At 40.4% G+C, this 18,040-nt stretch overlaps 1 protein-coding gene across 4 annotated transcripts in view; it reads right to left on the bottom strand.

Moving 5' to 3' along the window:
• Nucleotides 1-2,924: 2,924 nt before the first annotated feature.
• pbx1a (pre-B-cell leukemia homeobox 1a) overlaps nt 2,925-18,040 on the bottom strand; it is a 48,765-nt gene continuing 33,649 nt past the window's right edge. The window contains exons 3-9 of one of the 4 annotated variants that reach the window (XM_083890568.1): nt 12,656-12,900; nt 10,213-10,403; nt 9,968-10,103; nt 8,412-8,571; nt 7,424-7,536; nt 5,885-5,974; nt 2,925-3,099 (exon numbers count right to left, since the gene is read on the bottom strand). In XM_083890568.1, coding sequence (XP_083746694.1) covers nt 3,007-3,099; nt 5,885-5,974; nt 7,424-7,536; nt 8,412-8,571; nt 9,968-10,103; nt 10,213-10,403; nt 12,656-12,900 — 1,028 coding nt within the window. In that variant the 3' untranslated portion in view covers nt 2,925-3,006. Of the gene's footprint in view, nt 3,100-5,573; nt 5,805-5,884; nt 5,975-7,423; nt 7,537-8,411; nt 8,572-9,967; nt 10,104-10,212; nt 10,404-12,655; nt 12,901-18,040 lie in introns of those variants that run through there. The other 3 variants (XM_083890569.1, XM_083890570.1, XM_083890571.1) reach the window with 3 other exon arrangements.

Below are 18,040 nucleotides of genomic sequence, written 5' to 3'. Positions count from 1 at the left end.
ATGTCAACAGCAACACTAGATTTCAATAAGTCTACGCAGTGCCATCACCTCCGAGGAATGAGAAGGTGCTACAAGTTTACTGTATGTGTTTTGTTACCCCCCCCCCCCCCCCCCCCCCCCCCCCCCCGTGCAACGTATTCCAAAAAAAAAGCGGTGTGTGTGTGCTCCACAGGAGAGTGCAGCAGACTTGATGTTGGGATAATCACTGAACAATGTTGCACAAGCCAGAAGATGAAGTCTTGTCAGATTGTTTTTGAAGCCGTCTCTGTTGGGGAGAGCAGACTGGTTCTTCCGCTGCCCTCAGGGTGCAGAGGAGCAGCGCAGCTTTGGCATTTCACACTCACTCAACAGTCAAGGCCTGTGACCATCCACAGACTTTACTGCCAACTGCTTCCTCACACCCTCACCCCTGTTGTTTGCCCAATTATAAATATTCAGTTGTTTTGAAAGTAATCCCGCCCGACATGCGACTGTCCGACCAGATAATGTCAGCGGTGGTGTTTGCCGTGTTTTGCGGGAAGAAGCTCACAACACATGGCCTTCTTCTCGTCCATCTTTTATTAGATTTAGATATTCACCCCCCCCCCCCCGAAAAAAAGGGGGGAAAATGACCCAAATAAGCTGAGGATTCCTTCCCTTCTTTTTCTTTGTGTACTATAAACATCCACTATTTATAAAAACTGTTATAAAAAATGTGTTTCTGTTTTCATCCACAAAAGAAACCGTTCTTTTTTTTCATGTCGTCCAACTTCCAATCGTCCAACAAAAAAAGAATTGTATTTTATTGGAAGCAGACATCATAAGTGTTGCAGACTTTTACTGTTTTGTTTTTCCTTTTATGGGATTTATTCCCGTCATCAGCTTTGTCCTTTATAAGATGCGGGAGTTAAGTGTGGGTTTTGACACAGTTATGAAAGTTGCCATGATAGCTCTATGCTTCTGTGGTTTTCTGTCTTTCTTGCAAAGAGCGTGTGCATGGATGTGTCCTTGTGTGTGTGTGTTTATACACAAACTTGCTGGACAGCAGCCATTATGGAAGAGAAGAGCATGCACAGCTGTAAGAGGGGAAGTCTGCTGGCAGTCACTAACCTTGGTTGACTTTTTACTTATCACTTAAGTGACTGTGATTACCGTCACACCACTGATGCGTTTGTGTAATGGCGAGTCTTTGCTCTCTCGTAAACGCCGTCATAAAAAACCACTGATGTACGGTCTCGCTGTATGACATATCGTTTTTAATGTGTTGAAAACCCTTTCCAACAAAGCAAGTCAAGCACAATGGTGCACATAAACACATGTTGAAAGTTCATGAGCTAATTCACGAGAGTAGGAAAGCAAAACGTAATAGCCAACATTTAGCATAACAATAAAAAAACAACAAAAAAACAAATAGGCCACACAACATAAAAAGTGTCTATAAACAATGTTAGACTGCTCAGAAAACACATTATTTGACATAATGACTTGTCTCCTCTTTAGTGCTTAATGGTTAACATTTACAATCTTCATAAATGATTCATACTGAAAAGAAAAAAAAAAAATCAGTTTGATAGTAGTGACAAGCATTAATTGAAAGTCTACATTTGTTTTGGTGTCAGTTCTCGGGTTACTAAAGCAGTACCAGTGGAGTAATATATTGATTTATGTATAAATGGACACCCAGTATAGGACACAGTTCAACAGAATGTGAAACATAACATTATCTTTACATCAAAGTGTCCACAGCTGAGCAGCAGTTTAGGTGTATCCAGATGCTTCTTCTGCAGCGATGATCGGTGGCTCCGAGCTCCGAGCATCTCTGGATCCTTCACGGGTAAGGAATCCAACTGTGTAAGCACGCAACAACTCTGGGAACAGAACGACTTCTCCTGTTGAAGTGGATTGCGATTCATGGTACTGAAAACAAACTCAGTTACAGGTGTCCTTGACAAACTTTGCTTTCAGTAGAAAGTGACTTATTTTGTCATATTTCTCTTTCGTGGGACATTATTGTTGTTCTTATTCGCTTGACGGTAGCACCAAAGGTGAGTGACAGAAAGATGGTGATTCAAATGAGCAGAAAAAAAGAAACAAGGCTGTCGGTATAAGATGGAATAATATATTGGAACTGGCTTCATGCTGACACGTTTTCTGTTTTGACAGTTTTGTTTTGGTTACATCAGCAGTTTGGCATTGTTAACAACTCTTCTACTGCAGTGGTGACGGCCCAGATCCACGGTTTTTCCTCATCAGACCAATTTGATGCACAACCAAAATGAACAGGGGTGTTAAAAAACGATTTGATTTACATCTTAATGAATGATGTCAAGCTTGTCCGATTTTAATGACACGTATTTATTCATTGTTTTACAGATAACATACTTCACAGGGTTACCTTAGAGGTAAAATCTCCTGCCAGAACTCTTGGTTTGACTCGTCGGAGACGGAGGGGAAGATGAACATACTTTTATCAAGCACACATTGTAAACAACTGAGCAATATTTAAGTCTAAATGGCGTACCATAGAGTAGGGGAGAGACAACAAAATGTAAGTAAGAAGATGTGCCCCCTTGCTTTCAAAGACAAAAGTTTCATTTTTACAAAACAAATAATGGTCACTGACATTTTTTCGACTTTTTTTTTTAAGTGGCTGAGAGGTAGAATGAAGTATTTTCAGATAAAATCAATGATTTGATTTGTCGTGAATTGACCATTTATCATTTTCATCATAATGAGTGAAAACATTACGAGCGAATGCGCATCCCCAGCCCTCTGAATATAATGTGAAATCTGTACAAAGGTCTCCAATATTTTACGGCATTGTTTTTTTTATTTGTATCCCAAATGTCCAACGCTATAACCAGAAGGAAATAATATGTATTTAATTTTTTTTCTGTTAAGATTTCACAGTAACTCTCCAAACTGTGAAACGATGAATTCCTTTCTTTAATACTGTGAATAGCAAGGTCAGTCTATGTTTTTTTTTTTCTTTTCTTTTCCGTGGATGAGGTGTAGAGATGGATATATTCAGTTGGAAGTATCCGAATGAACACTCCCGGGTCCTTCTGTGGGCGATGTCACTGACGAAGGAGTCGGAGCGTCTTGCCAGCCCCCATTTGTCTGTCAAAATAAGACAGAAAATAATTAGCTTAATGGTCACACATTGTACAGTCAGACACACATTTATAATAAAAATTATCTCATTAATATCCCTATTTAGTTTTTTGTGTGTGTCATTCCATTAAAAAGCTTGTAATTAACATGCACGTGCGTGACCAGAACCTCTTTCCTTTGTATCAGAATTGTGAAAAAAAACAGAATAAATGCAGAAATGTTAGATCCTTACAATAAAACTAAATTAAATGATTTCTGATATGAAAGCTACCAGGCTCATTCACCCACACCATGTCCATGTCCTCTCTTCACAGTCAACACCAAAATCTGACAAAACTCTTTTCTATGGACTGTTCATTAAATAAATGTGCTTGCGCGACATCCTTCATCCCCCCCCCCTCAAACAATAGGAGTAATGTCAAAAGAAGATGAGATGAAAAGAAGAGATGAGACGAGACGCGGGATACGTCAGAATATACCCCTGAGATGGTTGATAAAAGAATACATTATCACAATAAAAACTAGCTCTTTAAAATGGAAGCTTTGGCAAATCACGATAAAAGCTCAACTAAAGACCATTAAAAACATTAATTGCAATTTCCACGCCATTAGTGTGTGTGTGTGTGTGTGTGTGTGTGTGTGAGAGAGAGAGGGAATGTTCTTTGGCAGCCCCTTATTTCCAAACCCTGTTATTTACTGTCTGTCTGTCATCTTATTCAACATTTCCAGTCTCTGAGAGAGGCAACACCCACCAGCAATTTAAGGGGTGTAATTGCTGTGCGGTGATAAAAAGCGAGAGGTGAACCATCATAGCTCAGTCAGTAGATCCCAGAAATAAATAAAAAATATATATAATAATAATAAAAAAAAAACATCATCTGTGCTCACTGAATACAAGCATCAACACTTAATTCACAACTCCGTGCAATTTCTGTTTAAAGTATGCTATTATTATAATAAAGGCACCACAACAGCCTCGTATAATCAACAATAATACTCTCTGCTGTTGTTTTTATTGCCACTTTTATTGTTTATATTAAAAGTGAGTCTTCATGACTAAGTGTTCCTACTAGATGATATGGCCTAAAATCTATTTCCGAATAAACGGTCACACGTAGGGCCAAGTATTTTTAGAACACACTTCTGTGTATTAGGAAGACAAAGGCTGACGTTTCAGCTTTTCCACAGTGGCTTAAACCTGATATTTTTACCGAAAGTGCTTACAGTGGACGGGCAGCTGAGTGTATGTTTGTATACCTCTGGCTGTTGGAGCTATTTTTGGTTTCATTTCTGATGATATAGTCGTGGAAAATTACACATTAATGGAAACAGATTGGTAGGAAATGTATTAGCCTCATTACCATTACATCTTCTATGTCTTCTAACCACGATAATTACAAATATGTATATATATATATATAGATATATATTGTGTGTGTGTCAGATGTTATCAGGAATTATGTTTTGTCTAAAAAGCAAATGCTTAATTCTGTTATTAATGTGTAATGGACTAATAGTAATTCCATACATTTGATTTAAGAATAAGCTCAAAATCCTTCTTACCCCTTATTTGGAGTTTAGTCTCGTTTCTTACATGCTGACCATATTTTGTCCACTTTCATCATATTTTCACACTCTTAAACACTGGGGACAATGTATCAAGCCTTTATTTCCTGTTGAGCCTGTTGCACGCTGTAACTGGCTTCATACATCCGTTCTTATTTTAGCACTAGGGGTGATGCAGGCTTGGCTGTCAGTGCTGCTGTTCCTGTGGATGAATGATCTGACCAATGTGCTTGGACTGTTAGCCCAAAGCTCCGCTCTCTCTGTCCCCGTGACTGTCGTATTGATTCTGTTAAACCTGGCGCAGCCTGTCGCCGTGGATCTACATGCTAACACGCCGCCTCCAGTGTTGCCTGTCCCACCACGCCCTGCCCAACAGAGACTTAGAAAGCAGGCGCAGCCACTTGACAGGCTAAATATATAATGTGTAACATTTCTGCATTAAAATCCACAGAAATAAATATGTTTGAGGTGACAGACTTTTTCATTTTGGTTGCTTTTAATGACGTCATCCACGTTAACGTCTCTGCTATAACTTTAGGGTAAAACCTCTTATGAAACATTTGAGTGAGTGAGGGAGGAAATATCCACTAATAGCAGTGTGTTTTTCTTTGTCTTTGTCACTAATGGATCTCAATGACTCATTGCTATTTGCCTCGCATTTTGTCACAAAAGCTCTCCCTGTAAATTGCAACCGCACAGGGGAACCATACAAAACGAGAAGACGATAATTCCAATAATCCCTCAGTGCTTCCTGATGTCAAAAAAACACACGTTTTTGTTGTTCTTTGATTGACTGCGAGATCCTGAACAATGAGCAAGTGGAAACTTTTATTTTTCTTCCTTTATTTAGGAGGGGGGAAAGTAGGTATAACTTGTCCTATGGTGCCAACATGAGAGCAGCACTGGGAGAGATGATGACACCTGTGTCCTTGCTTCTGTCGACTGCAGGTGCCACGCTAACACTAATATCCTCTGACAGACTAGGAGCATGTCCAGCTACTCAGCCTGGTCGCTGCCTCATTGCTTGCCACCTAGGGCAATACAGGAGCAGGGGGCACAACTGGCTGGACAAGAGCCCAACCTCAGAAAACTCTGCTAAGTGGCATCCCAGTGTGCATACACAGTGACACAATATCATCCACATCCTGTGACAAGAAATCATAGCAGAGTAAGACAGTGCAGAATATGTTGAAAAGGACAGAAAGGGACTGTTTACAGGTCTTACGTTGATGCCCTGTGGACTGTACATCTGGCTGGCTGCGAGGCTGTCACTGTATCCTCCGGTCTGGCTGATAACATGGCGAAGGGTATCCACCTGGAACAGTGGGGATACACAGACAAAAGGCCCGGTCAGACAAAAGCTCTGGATAACAAAGACAGCCATGCACAAAGGAAAGGTCAGTCTGATAGTAAAAGGGTACCGTAAACAAGAAAAGGTTACAAACAGTGAATCAGAATGATTTTTGGCTCCGACTACGAGTCTGATAACAGACGCCACAAAAAGGACACAAATACAAGAAAACGCGACAAGAAGCAATTATGGAAACATTTGTAATTGTAGTGAAATAACACAAATTAGACATTAAGCATAATGATCTGCAGCTCATTCTCCTACATGTGTCTGCACACGACTCATATATATGACACTAGGTCATATGAACACTTGACATTCAAATGCATTTACCTGACATGATTATATGGTGTGAGTGATGTAATTGCCAACACTTTGCTCCTTTAACAATGACAATACAGCTCTACTACTACTACTACTACACTTTACATTACAGTGCAGTAATAATATGGTGATCATTTTATAATACTTTTGGCATAATAGTGACGTAACAGTAAGGTAAAATCATCTTACTTCCATAAGAAATCACCAATTCAACACAAAAATCGGAATGAGCCGTTGATATTAATATAAGGAGTCGTGTTTTTACAATAGACCAGAGTTCATATTAACTGAAAGTTACTTAGGTTGTCAAACACATTTGAGTTGAGGGATATTGAGCTCCAACATGCAACTTCCACCTTTAACGTTACACTACTACACAGCCATGCTGGTGTTCTTCACAGATTCAGTGGGAACTGTTAAGGTTTTAAATTAGACTTCTCCAATAAGGACGGCAATTTATTCAAAGTTGAACTTTGATTTTTTTTTTTTTTTTTTGATCGTTCACCCTTGAGAGGCCATTCTGACATGATTGCAAAAATAATCCTTTTCAAGAAACATGAGTTTCAATAATTTAAAGCCAACCCAGAAGACCACTTCACCCCCTGTTGTGGTCATCTGTTTTGCATATTCATGAATCACCTAAAGCATTTTAGAGAGCTGATTTGAATAGAAAAGTGGGATGGAAGGAGGAGGAAATGACGCTGAAAGCACAAAAAGTAAATGAAAACATAACTTCGGGTGATGATTCCTCGAATCTACGGACAGAGTTCTAGCACTAGTGTGTTGGTCACTGCTGTCCACTGGGGCAAGGTCAGGGAGCGACAGTGCACCAGTGGCTATGCGAAATCCTGTCAGGATCACTGATAAGTGTTGCACTGTTTCCAAAACTGTCTGCAGTCATTTCTGGGTTGACAATAGCTTCTACATTGATGTCAGGCTGCAGGCTAAGTATAACCTCTGCTTCACTGTGGAGGGCAAGTTGCTCTGCAGTCAGTGGTCAGTGGTTAGAACAAAACCATAAGTGATCTCAAGGGTTTGTGAGCTTTTAGTCTTGTCTTGTCAAGACACTAAACTTGTAAAGGCGCCTACCTGGGATTGAATGTTGGCCCCAACCTGCCCCCCTTGGTATGAGTCCCCATTGAGGGACTGCACACTCATGAACAAGTCTCCGGAGTTTGACATGTTAAAAGAGCCAGCAGAACCTGAGAATACATGGAGAGGAGAGGAGAGGACAGAAGAGAAGAGAAGGGAAGAAAACAGGGATAGAAAAGGAGTTAAAATGATCATGCATCAGCAAAAGTGTATTAGGTGGGTTAGTTTGGTGTCGCAGGCATCATGATAAAAAATGGCTCTTTCTACAAACCCACAAACGCAGTGCACATGTGAAATATCACTGAACCATAATTTTAAAGGGGAAAAAAATCAAGCAACAAGAACAATACGACAGAAAATCATCATAAAACTGTTTAAGTCCAGTTAAAGCTAGTCTTATTGATTATATGGTTGTTAAATGTCCATGCTGCTAGTGTTTCATTAAGGAAGTAATAATTGATCTGCAGGAAGGCTCAAAGAATAGTCGTCGTCCTTTAATGGACCCCAGCTCCCCAGATGTAAAGAGACCATCTCGTAACTTGATTTCAACACCCGGTCCTAATCCAATACAGTAGCGAAGTCTCTATATGACAAAAGACTGCTCTTGCCCTTTGAGCAGCTTAATGGCATGCACGAGGTCAACCGGACAAGAGGCAGGAAAAAATTAACGTCCACAAGACCGAGAGGTCAATAAGAGAGGGAGGGAAAAAAGGAAAGATTGAAAGAAAGAAAGAATGAGTGAGGGAGACAGACAACAAAGCCAGAGACGAAATAGAAGAGATGAAAGAAGCAAGAAAGCCATACCATACATTAGTGGGTGAGTTAAGTAGAGGAAGGGATTTCTGTTAGTCTGAATGAAACAGCGCCAGAGACTAAATTCTTGAGTTGCAGCTCACTTTATTAAAAACCCCATCACTGATTCCTCCATCTTTAGTAGATCTGGTGATGTGTCCACATGTTTTAATAACCAGGGTTTAAAGCTCACCTGCTGAATTGGGAGTCGATGGGGAGTTTGCCTGGCTGCCGTGGGCCGACACGCTGGTGGCGTTGACCGCAGTCCGAGCGGCGTACATGTTGGCCTCTTCTTGGAATTTGCCAATGTTTTTCTTGTATCGGATTCTCTTGTTCCCAAACCAGTTTGATACCTGTCCAGTGAGCGGTGACAGACAATTCAATTCAGTTCATTTGTATGAATGCATCAGTGCGTGTCATACACATCATATCATCACCCCCAACATATGGCATACAAAATAACACCTGCAGTGTTTTTCAGCATTTAGATTGCATCATCTATTAAATAAATCAGATAAAATGGAGAATTACTAGTCTAAAAAAACGAAGTAACTATGTAAGGATGTATATTCATGTGTCTGATAGATGTTGACATGGCTCTTTTATCCTTAAGTAATAATCAAAAGTAACTAATCTGCACAAAAACAAACAAACAACCAGAGCCCCACTGCACATGAATAATAATAATAATTTTTTTGCCAGGCAAATTCTAAAAAATGCACAACTGCAACTGTGTTATAGCGTTCTTGTTCCATAGTATACAACGAAAACAACAGATTTACATTGAGATACTTTGAGTTGTCTAAATGCGCCATGTCTGCACGTTTTTAAATCTTGGTGGAATTAATATTAAAGGTGCCATATGTAAGAATGTGGCCAAAAACGGTTACTACATTCAAATTCAAAATACAGAGGTCTTTTAGGTTTCGTTTTCTGACGTAACTGGCAACCCGTGGTTGCTCGGCAGCTGAGACTCTACTGATTGCAATGATTGGTAGACAGCGGTAGGTGGCGCCACATGCCAAAACATGATTTCAAAACATAAACATGATTTGCAGTCTGCTAAATATTTTTTTTAATGCAAATATTTTGTCTGTACTGTTGTTGTTAGTGAGTTCAGTTTGTTATAAGAACACTATTCCTGAGTCTCTGTGACATATTAGGAGGATTTTATGGCCAGTTGCTTTAGATTTATTACATAATGCACCTTTAACTTATGTGGAGACAATAACAACACACATACTGGATAGAAAGTAGACAATATGTGTGATGCAAAAAAAGCATCTATAATAAACTGAAAGAGCAAGGATTTAAAGTGATCAGGCTGTGTTAAGTAATTGACACAAAAATACACGAACAAAGTTGTGTATCAAGTGAATATGAGGGCCACAGTGATGTTATCTGCGCACACAGTATGAACTTGTTCATTGTTAATACTCATAATCAGCTGACTCTCACAGGGTAGTGTAGAGTATGCCGGTCAGATGTAAACTGTGTTCTATTTGTTCTCCTACGTCTACCATACAACACTGTAACAACGACTACTACTGAGCGTCATACTCTATTTAGTGCTGAGAAAACACATTTAATCAATGTCAAACACAAACACTAACAGCAGTAGTAGTATTTAGACATTGTCACCAAAACCTTCAGATAAAATCAAATGTAAAATCCTATACTTGGCCTCAGGTCAGAGACTTTCTATTTATTTTTAGTGTTTGACCTTTGAGCTGTGCTTATTCTGGTTACCTGTGACACTGTGATGGCACATTTCTTGGCCAGTTCTTCTTTGGCCTCCTCGCTGGGATAGGGGTTACTGAGATGGGAATAGAAATACTCATTCAGGATCTCTGTCGCCTGTTTGTTGAAGTTCCTCCTCTTTCGTCTGGATAGGAAAAAAAAAACAAGCAGCAAAGGGAAAAAGAAAATTGTTAAAACATACGTAATAATCAATTTACAAAACTGAACAGAGGGATTCACATAGTGACACAGACCTGGCGTCGAGAAAGCGCGAGCGCAGGATCATGACAGCCTCGCAGGTGCTCTGCTTCAGCTGCATCTGGATGGAGCTGAACTTGCGGTGAATGATGCTGACCATGCGCTCGATCTCTTTGGGCGAGATGGGTCGTGTTCGAGACTGCTCCCTCAGCAGGTTCATCACATGGGTGGTGAACTCATTGCACGCCTGGATGCACAGACAGACAGGATTCATAAGAAGAATAACTATCACAGACGATCAACAGCTTCAGACAGGAACGAAAAAAGGATGAAATTGGATTCTGGGGGAGGCTGCAACTCCGCGCGCTAGACCTTTACCTTGTAGAAGCAGCACTGACAGTGTAACAGCATCGGCGTTGAATGTAATAAGAACAGTCTGAATTAAAAGAGCAGATGCATCGCGATGCCTCGTGTCAAACAAATGTGGCAGTGTCGTCGTACAGTGGAGGCAGCCAGACTCACGATACTGTGAATATTAAAAAGACCTCTCTTCAATGGGAGAGAAAATGTGACAAGTGAAGAGAAATTTAAAATGACAGCAGGCTTTCAGTCCCTTTCACATTCAAGAGGTTTAAACTGTCTCACTCTCTGTTCACTCCATCTTTCAGTCTACCTCATTCTCTCTCTGTCTGAATCAGTCACTGGATATGACTGCATTCAGAGTCAAGGTGTCTGTTGCTTGTCAACACCAGGGTTACGTCAGTCAAAGTGATGCAGCGAGCAGACGCGCTGGGTTGCACACACATGTGCCAGACATTGCTCACTGTTTTGTGCGCGCAGGAGTACGTGGCACGGTGACACAAAAATGCTCAGGTGTATATTGACTGTGACAGTTAGCGATGACTCGCCTTCCTCAGAGAAGATGACAAATCCACAATGCTTTGACTTCCAAGGGAATGACAAGAAGTTACAGTCTTTGGAAACGAGCTGCTGTGTGACTGATATAATGGCTGCTTGCCTGCCGAAGATAACATCATCTCAAAGCTTGGCTTGTCACGAGTCGGCCCGTTAAAGCTGATTATACTCGGGTTAAAAATATCTCATTCGTCGTTTATACCTGTTTATTCCCGTGTAAGGTTCACAAGCAGAGGTTACCGCTACATGAAAGGTGAGGAAATAGAATATTTTCACAGAATATTCCATATTTATTTTACCTCATTCTCATAATAAATCCCCCTAAATCCAACACACTTGTCTTTTAAAGGTTAACTGTGTAAAACTTTCATTTGGCAGAATTTGAACATAAAATAACGCCAGTTTATTCTTCGTTAGTGTACAATCACCTGATAGGAGTAATTATTATTATTTTTATGACACCAGAATCAGCCTTTTATATTTATATCAGGAGCTGCGTCAGCTCTACAAAGACCACAAAAATGCTCTTACAATAGCCCACAATGGACAAACAAAACACCCTTTGAGTTTTGATGCTGACGCTGCAACATTTGCAACATGCAATAAATTTGAACACGCTGTACATGCACCTACTGCGCACACTGTTAAGACATCATTTAACTGTACATGTAAAACAGCAGTCAGGATAATGATCAGTGTTTTTAGTTGCTTATCAAACACTCTCACTACATGGCTGTTGAGCAGAGATTACGCTGATCAAGTTTCTCTAGTGAAACAGACAATAATGCAGAGAAAGCAGCCTAGAGGAGAAAGAAAGTCTTTGTTTGCACTTGATGTGGTTCGCATATCTGCACCTGGTCTTTCTCTGCCGTGAACTTCTGTCATTTCTTTTCTGTGTCTTTTTAATAAAGGCATAAAAATGCCCTACAGTTGTTTAATGGAGTACATTATTGCCATAAAGGGGGAGAACTTGACAAAAACCCAAGGCTGTTTTTATCACTTGGAAAACCTGATTTATCTCCTCGCTGGACAAAATGTTCAGTGGGCTGACTGAATTTTAATTTTCACTTATGAAATGGAATTTTTCTCAAAGAGGGTCAGAAAATACGGTAACGCAGTAACAATGTGGTTATACTAATGTGCTCGTCGTCAAGTAATATCATGGTAATACCATTTTTTTTGTGCCCCAATTACCAATTAATAGCTTGGTAAAAACAATTAAAAAAAGGATGTGGGACTTAAGGGGGGGATAGATTTCAATTATAAAATGGTAATTACTAATTCTGATGCTTAAATATTTTAATGTGGAGGTATTACACTGATGTGAGCCTGCAGTCATTCTCATTATCAAGCTATTGCCTGGGTATTACTATGGAAATTACATGGTATTACTGGAATATTATCTCCACATTATACCATTGTTATCGCCCAGGTGGAAGTTGCAGTGTCTCTATCTCTACATTAAACATTATTATTATACTATTATCCTGTTATTACTTCACTGTAATGTGTTTCCAAAAATAAATATGTGTGTTTGGAGTTTAGTACAGCTTTAAAAAAGTGCTATAATATTCATCGTCCCACCTGTTCATACTTCTCCAGCTCCGTGTGGTAAATTTGTCGGATCTGGGACAGCTTGGCCCGGTAGTCTGAGTGTTCTGCTGAGTTGTCAGCACCGACGCCGCCCGTGGCTGCCGCTGCAGCTGCTGCAGCTGCTGAGCCGCCGCCTTTCTCCGGCCCAGCCACGCCCTCCGCCAGCAGCATGTTGTCCAGTCGCATCAGCTGTGGATCCGGAGGCTCCTCCTCCTGGGCACCGCGGATACTGAGCACTGTGAAAGGTGATGACATCAACATAAGTGTCTACGTTGTGCACTTCATGATTAACTCTTAAGGTGAAACGAGTGACTAAATAACGAGGCAGAGGGGTTTTTACAGTGACTAAAATGCAGTAGTGTTTTTTTTTTCTTTGAAGCTCCAGGCTACCAAAGTGAACTCACTGAAATATAGCCATCGTTTTAATAGTTCAAGTCTGTGCCATAAAAACCTGCAGACTCACAGAGGCTGGCAGCTAAGCAAGGCCATAAAACTATCATTTCATTGATTCTGACTATCATTTCATGAGAAAAAATTAACACAGCCTTCCACCACAGTTCATCTTTCATTGCTCTCCTTATGCTCAGACAAAGTTTAGTTCCTGGCTTTATTTTATGTTTATCTGATGGCTTTATTATCTCGTCAGATGTTGCCTACAAAGCAAAACAAACTAATGACACAAGTGTGACACAGTGCATTAATGCAGGGATACATGTCTCAGATAAATCAGAGGAGGAGATTAGAGCGTTTCGGCTAAATCAAAAGACACGACATGAGGATGCATTTTAAATATAATAACGACTTAAAACCTATTTACTGAAAACTAAGTAATAGAAAACATTTAAAGGCTAAAAATTCCCTTTCATTGGATTTCATCATTGCTTTTTAGGCCTGTCACGACATCAAATATTCACGACATAATGTTACGACCAAAATAATTCATTTTAGTGATGTAATAAAAAAGCTATCAGTCAAAGTCATCACGATTGGTTTATTGCGTTTTTTTTGGTTTCTTTTTGGGAAAATGATTTAAACTCAAAAAACCACAAAACACCCACTAATGTCGATAAATTAAATCAGAGGTACACGACTGTTGACATCATACTGTGTTTTACTGACATTACATTAATGTGTATTATTATCAACACTGGTCAACTACTGGAACTGGAAACTGGAAACAGCTTCTTTTCACTGCACCTTTAGTCCCAGTGAATGTTAAATTAACTAAAGAGTCTTTTTTACCTTTGTGTGTTTTTTAATGGATCAGCATTTGCTATCAACTGGGAAAACTGATTCTGATTCCTTTGAACAGTCTGTATCCACCCTCAAAGACACTTATGCAACACAGGATCAACTCAGTCCAACCTTAACACTACTGACCTTTTCAATGTCTTTATTTCAACTAAGAACAGGCGTCACACCATGCTTTTATATTTCGGATCTTGCTGTCCTGCCTCTTTCTGCCACCAGAAGGCTCCCTCTGTAAAGCAGCTGAGTGTCCTGCTTTTCTCCCTAGGTGCTGAAAACAGCCGACCAGGTGCAGCCCTCCATTCCATCCACTGTCTTCAAGGACAAAGAAGAAGCTGCCGCCACATTTTTCAGACACGTTTCAATCCGTGCATCTATCGAAATAGTTCACGGTGGCGGGGGCGGCGGCGGCAGCGGTAATTTAACACTATACTACGTGTGTTTGTTTTGTGATTATTGCAGACAGTGAAGGTAAATGACAGGTAGCGTGACAGTCAGAGCAGTGAGGCCATATTGCAGCCCAACAGACTCCGGTCACAGCGACGGCTCCTTTGTAATGAGGATGTAGGCTTGAGTCGCCCTGTGACCTTTCTGGTGAGCAGGGGGTCCAGATGGATTCCTGGGGCAGCTTGGGGAGCTTGTCTACCCTCGTCCTCCTCTTTTCAACCACCGCCACAACACCCCCCGCCCTCCCTTTTCTGTCCCTTTCTTTTTTCTCCTCCAGCAATAACATCATCCATTCCTATCAGCTCCAACACGTGAGCAAGCTCAGCTCAAGAGGCAAATGTCAATGGCCATCAGACGGCTGGAAAAGGTCAGGAGTTCAGATGGGGAGCAGATGCATATGAGTGTGCCTGTGTGTGTGTGTGTGTGGGGGGGGGGGGGGGGGGGCAGAGCCCGCGCACACGTGCAGGTACTGGATATGTGGATATTTTTCATGTGAATCACACCAGCGGGAAATTATAGCACTCACCAATTTGATTCTGACAAAATAGTGGCACATCCCAACCGGAGGGGGAATCTAATGAGCCTAAGAGTGATTTATTCATTCCCTGCAAGTCCCCGAGTACACAACTAAAAGCATGAAATGGATTAAATAAATACAATTAATAAGGAAAATCAAACAATTCACTGTGCTGTGGCATAATTACCCTAACCACGGCCATCAGCTTAATTTATTTCAGTTCAGTAATAGCAATGAAATCGATTAGACCTCAATGCCAGTCAGGCTGCTAGTTGTGAACTCTACAACCGTGGCCTATACATTAACATAATCACCTGACAGAGGGAATTGCCCTCTATTACAATACATCACATACTCCAAACACTTTAACACCAAAAATATTTTAGGCACTCTTTTCAAATCTATTGTAGCAACAAAGGCATGGAGTCCATGCTGCGCTGGGATTTTCTTATTCCGTGGACAGTCACAGATTAGTATCTACAAAAGGAAGATGGCCATCATCTCATCTTGATCATTACCGACAGACTTAATTGAACAATGAGGGGACACAATTCCCCTCTCTGATGCTTCCTCCCTCCCTCCCTTTCTCCCTTCCTCCCTCCTCTCCTCTCCTCTTTTCCCTTTGTGCACTCTCTTGTATAATTCCTTCCCTGAGATGTGGGGCACTAAACCCAAAAAGGCAAGGCATAAAAAATGAATACGTATCATAAACAATTCTCCAGCCATTTCCTGAATAATAAATGGGTCTCTAAGAATAAGCCTTTGTTTTGGTTATTGACAAAATTAATTTCTGCTGTTTTACTTCCTTAAGAGCTGGCTCATGCCCATCGCCAAAATGCCTGCTGTTTGCAGACAACTGCAGTGTAAATAAACATGACGATTAAGCCACCCACTCATACAGGGAGAATAAAGGTGCACGCAAACACAAACACGGCGCACAAACTCACACATCGGCACGCACACACACACACGCGCACGCAAAGGGAAAAATACACAGCTATGCATATTGGCAGATACCCTGAGCGCCCAGCCTGGCGCCCTGTGAGTGCTTTTAAATGAAAACATGTTTAATTAATGATGTTGAAGTATTCTGTCACAATTAGGAAGATTTACGGTCAAACAAGGCAGCAGTGATGTCCCTGACAGCCATGATGAAAGTTTACCCTGCCTGCCTCTGACTGGCAGCTATAGCAGCCAACAATGGACTGGATCCATTTCCCATCAATACAGTAATGCAATACACTCCACAGCAGCAGCAGCAGCAGCAGCAGCATCACTGTGCTGTATATATATATATATATATATATTTGTTTGTGTGTGTGTGTGTCTCCTCCACATCACATGACCCCAGAGAGAGCCAGGCAGTGGCTGTTCTGTCTATCGATTGTGTGGGCACACGTCATCTAAGGTTTCAGCAGTTAATAAATCAGGCCTGCTCCTGACACAACCATGGATACGTGTGTGTGTGTGTGTGTGTGTGGGCCTGTCACAGACCAGTCAGCAGGAGTGAAAGCGACAGCCACATGATAATGTAACATCACCACCATTCATCCCTGCCACACAGCATTCTGAGACAAAACAACAACAACCAGGAACCTGAAAAAAAAAAAAGAAAAAAAAGAAAGCAGCGTGATTTACAGCAGACATGACAAGTATCACTAATACAAATCCTCCCCTCCCTGCTCCTCCCTTCACGGAGTTCAGCATCCTGCTCTCATCTGCATCTGATGCGAAACCCAATAAAGCAGATTTCATAAGAGCCGGCACTGCTCCATATTTCACACTGACCCACACTGTGGTGTTACATTACTACAGTGCTAAGCAGCAACGCTATTATCATTACTGAGAACATGAACACAAGGTTTGCATTATTTCACATTTACTGATAATGCAGTCATTTCTGCTGAACTGACTCTGGGCTTTAATAAAGAACGCACAATCACCGTGAAATTACAATAAAGTCTATGCCATGAAAACAACTGCATAAATCTGAATATCGCCTTAATCAAAACTGCCCTAAATGGTATTTACTGCATTCTAAATATGTGGTCTACACATGGACTTGTGGAGGCCGAACAAATAACCACAAGCTGTTAGAGGAGTAGTCAAAACACGATGCTTCAGTCAGAGGTTCGAGCGTATTAGCAGCTTTTAGCAGCTATGACCTTAAGTAGCGATATGGAGGGAGTGAGCTGCAGATGTCTGGTATGAGCTCACTTCTTTCTGACTTGACATTTTTCATGTTTTTTTTTTTAACCAAATCAACAATTAATCAATGGAGTTGATCAATAGACAACAAATCAAACAAAACTGAGTTTACTGTGTGTTTGTCTCTGTTTGTGAGCAGCATAACCCAAAAAGTAAGGGATTGATTTTGATACAATTTTCTGGTAAAGCAGGTTAAATTCCAAGGAAGAAAGAATTACATTTTGGTGGCGATCTGGATAGCGATCATCTATTGATTGTATTGACAATGGTGATGTATCAGCTGATCACCTTTTTCTTTTGTATGATTATCATATTGCTCAACTGTTTGTCTTTGAAATACAAAGTAATATGTACATTTACATTTAAAAGTAAATTAAACTTCAAACACGAGCATGAATGTATACATTTTTCAGTATTTAAGGTTATAACAACAATGTCAAAATCCAACTATATACATATATATATATATACATATATATACATATATACATATATGTATGTATATATGTACATATACAAATATACACATACATATATACATATATATATATATATATATATATATATATACAGTGCAGAACAACACTATTATCATTATGGAGAACACCAAATGATTATTGTGGTTCATTAAATTCAGTTTACTGCATATGATAATTTCTACTGAGTTAAATCTGGGGTTTAATAGAGAAAAGCACAATAATTATATTAAAAAAATTGCAAGTCGGAGCTCACGACGACATCTGTGCCGCGCTGTGTTTTCAACAACGTGTTGTTAAAACTGTCTTAAAATGTTCTGCGCGGTAAGACGAGCGCTAGATTTGTGGTCTATCGATGAACTCATGGGAAACTTTTCTCGGGCCCAAAATGCTCCCTCCATCACCAGATAATGGGAAGCTGTACAGCCTCAGTACACAAGGGCATAGTCATAAAGTACCTCTAAAACAGCTTTATGTTTT

This window comes from Microchirus variegatus (genome assembly GCF_963457635.1).
Source record: "Microchirus variegatus genome assembly, chromosome: 5".
In the NCBI taxonomy this organism is placed as follows: Eukaryota; Metazoa; Chordata; class Actinopteri; order Pleuronectiformes; family Soleidae; genus Microchirus; species Microchirus variegatus.
This window is presented reverse-complemented; position numbering and strand designations above follow the sequence as displayed.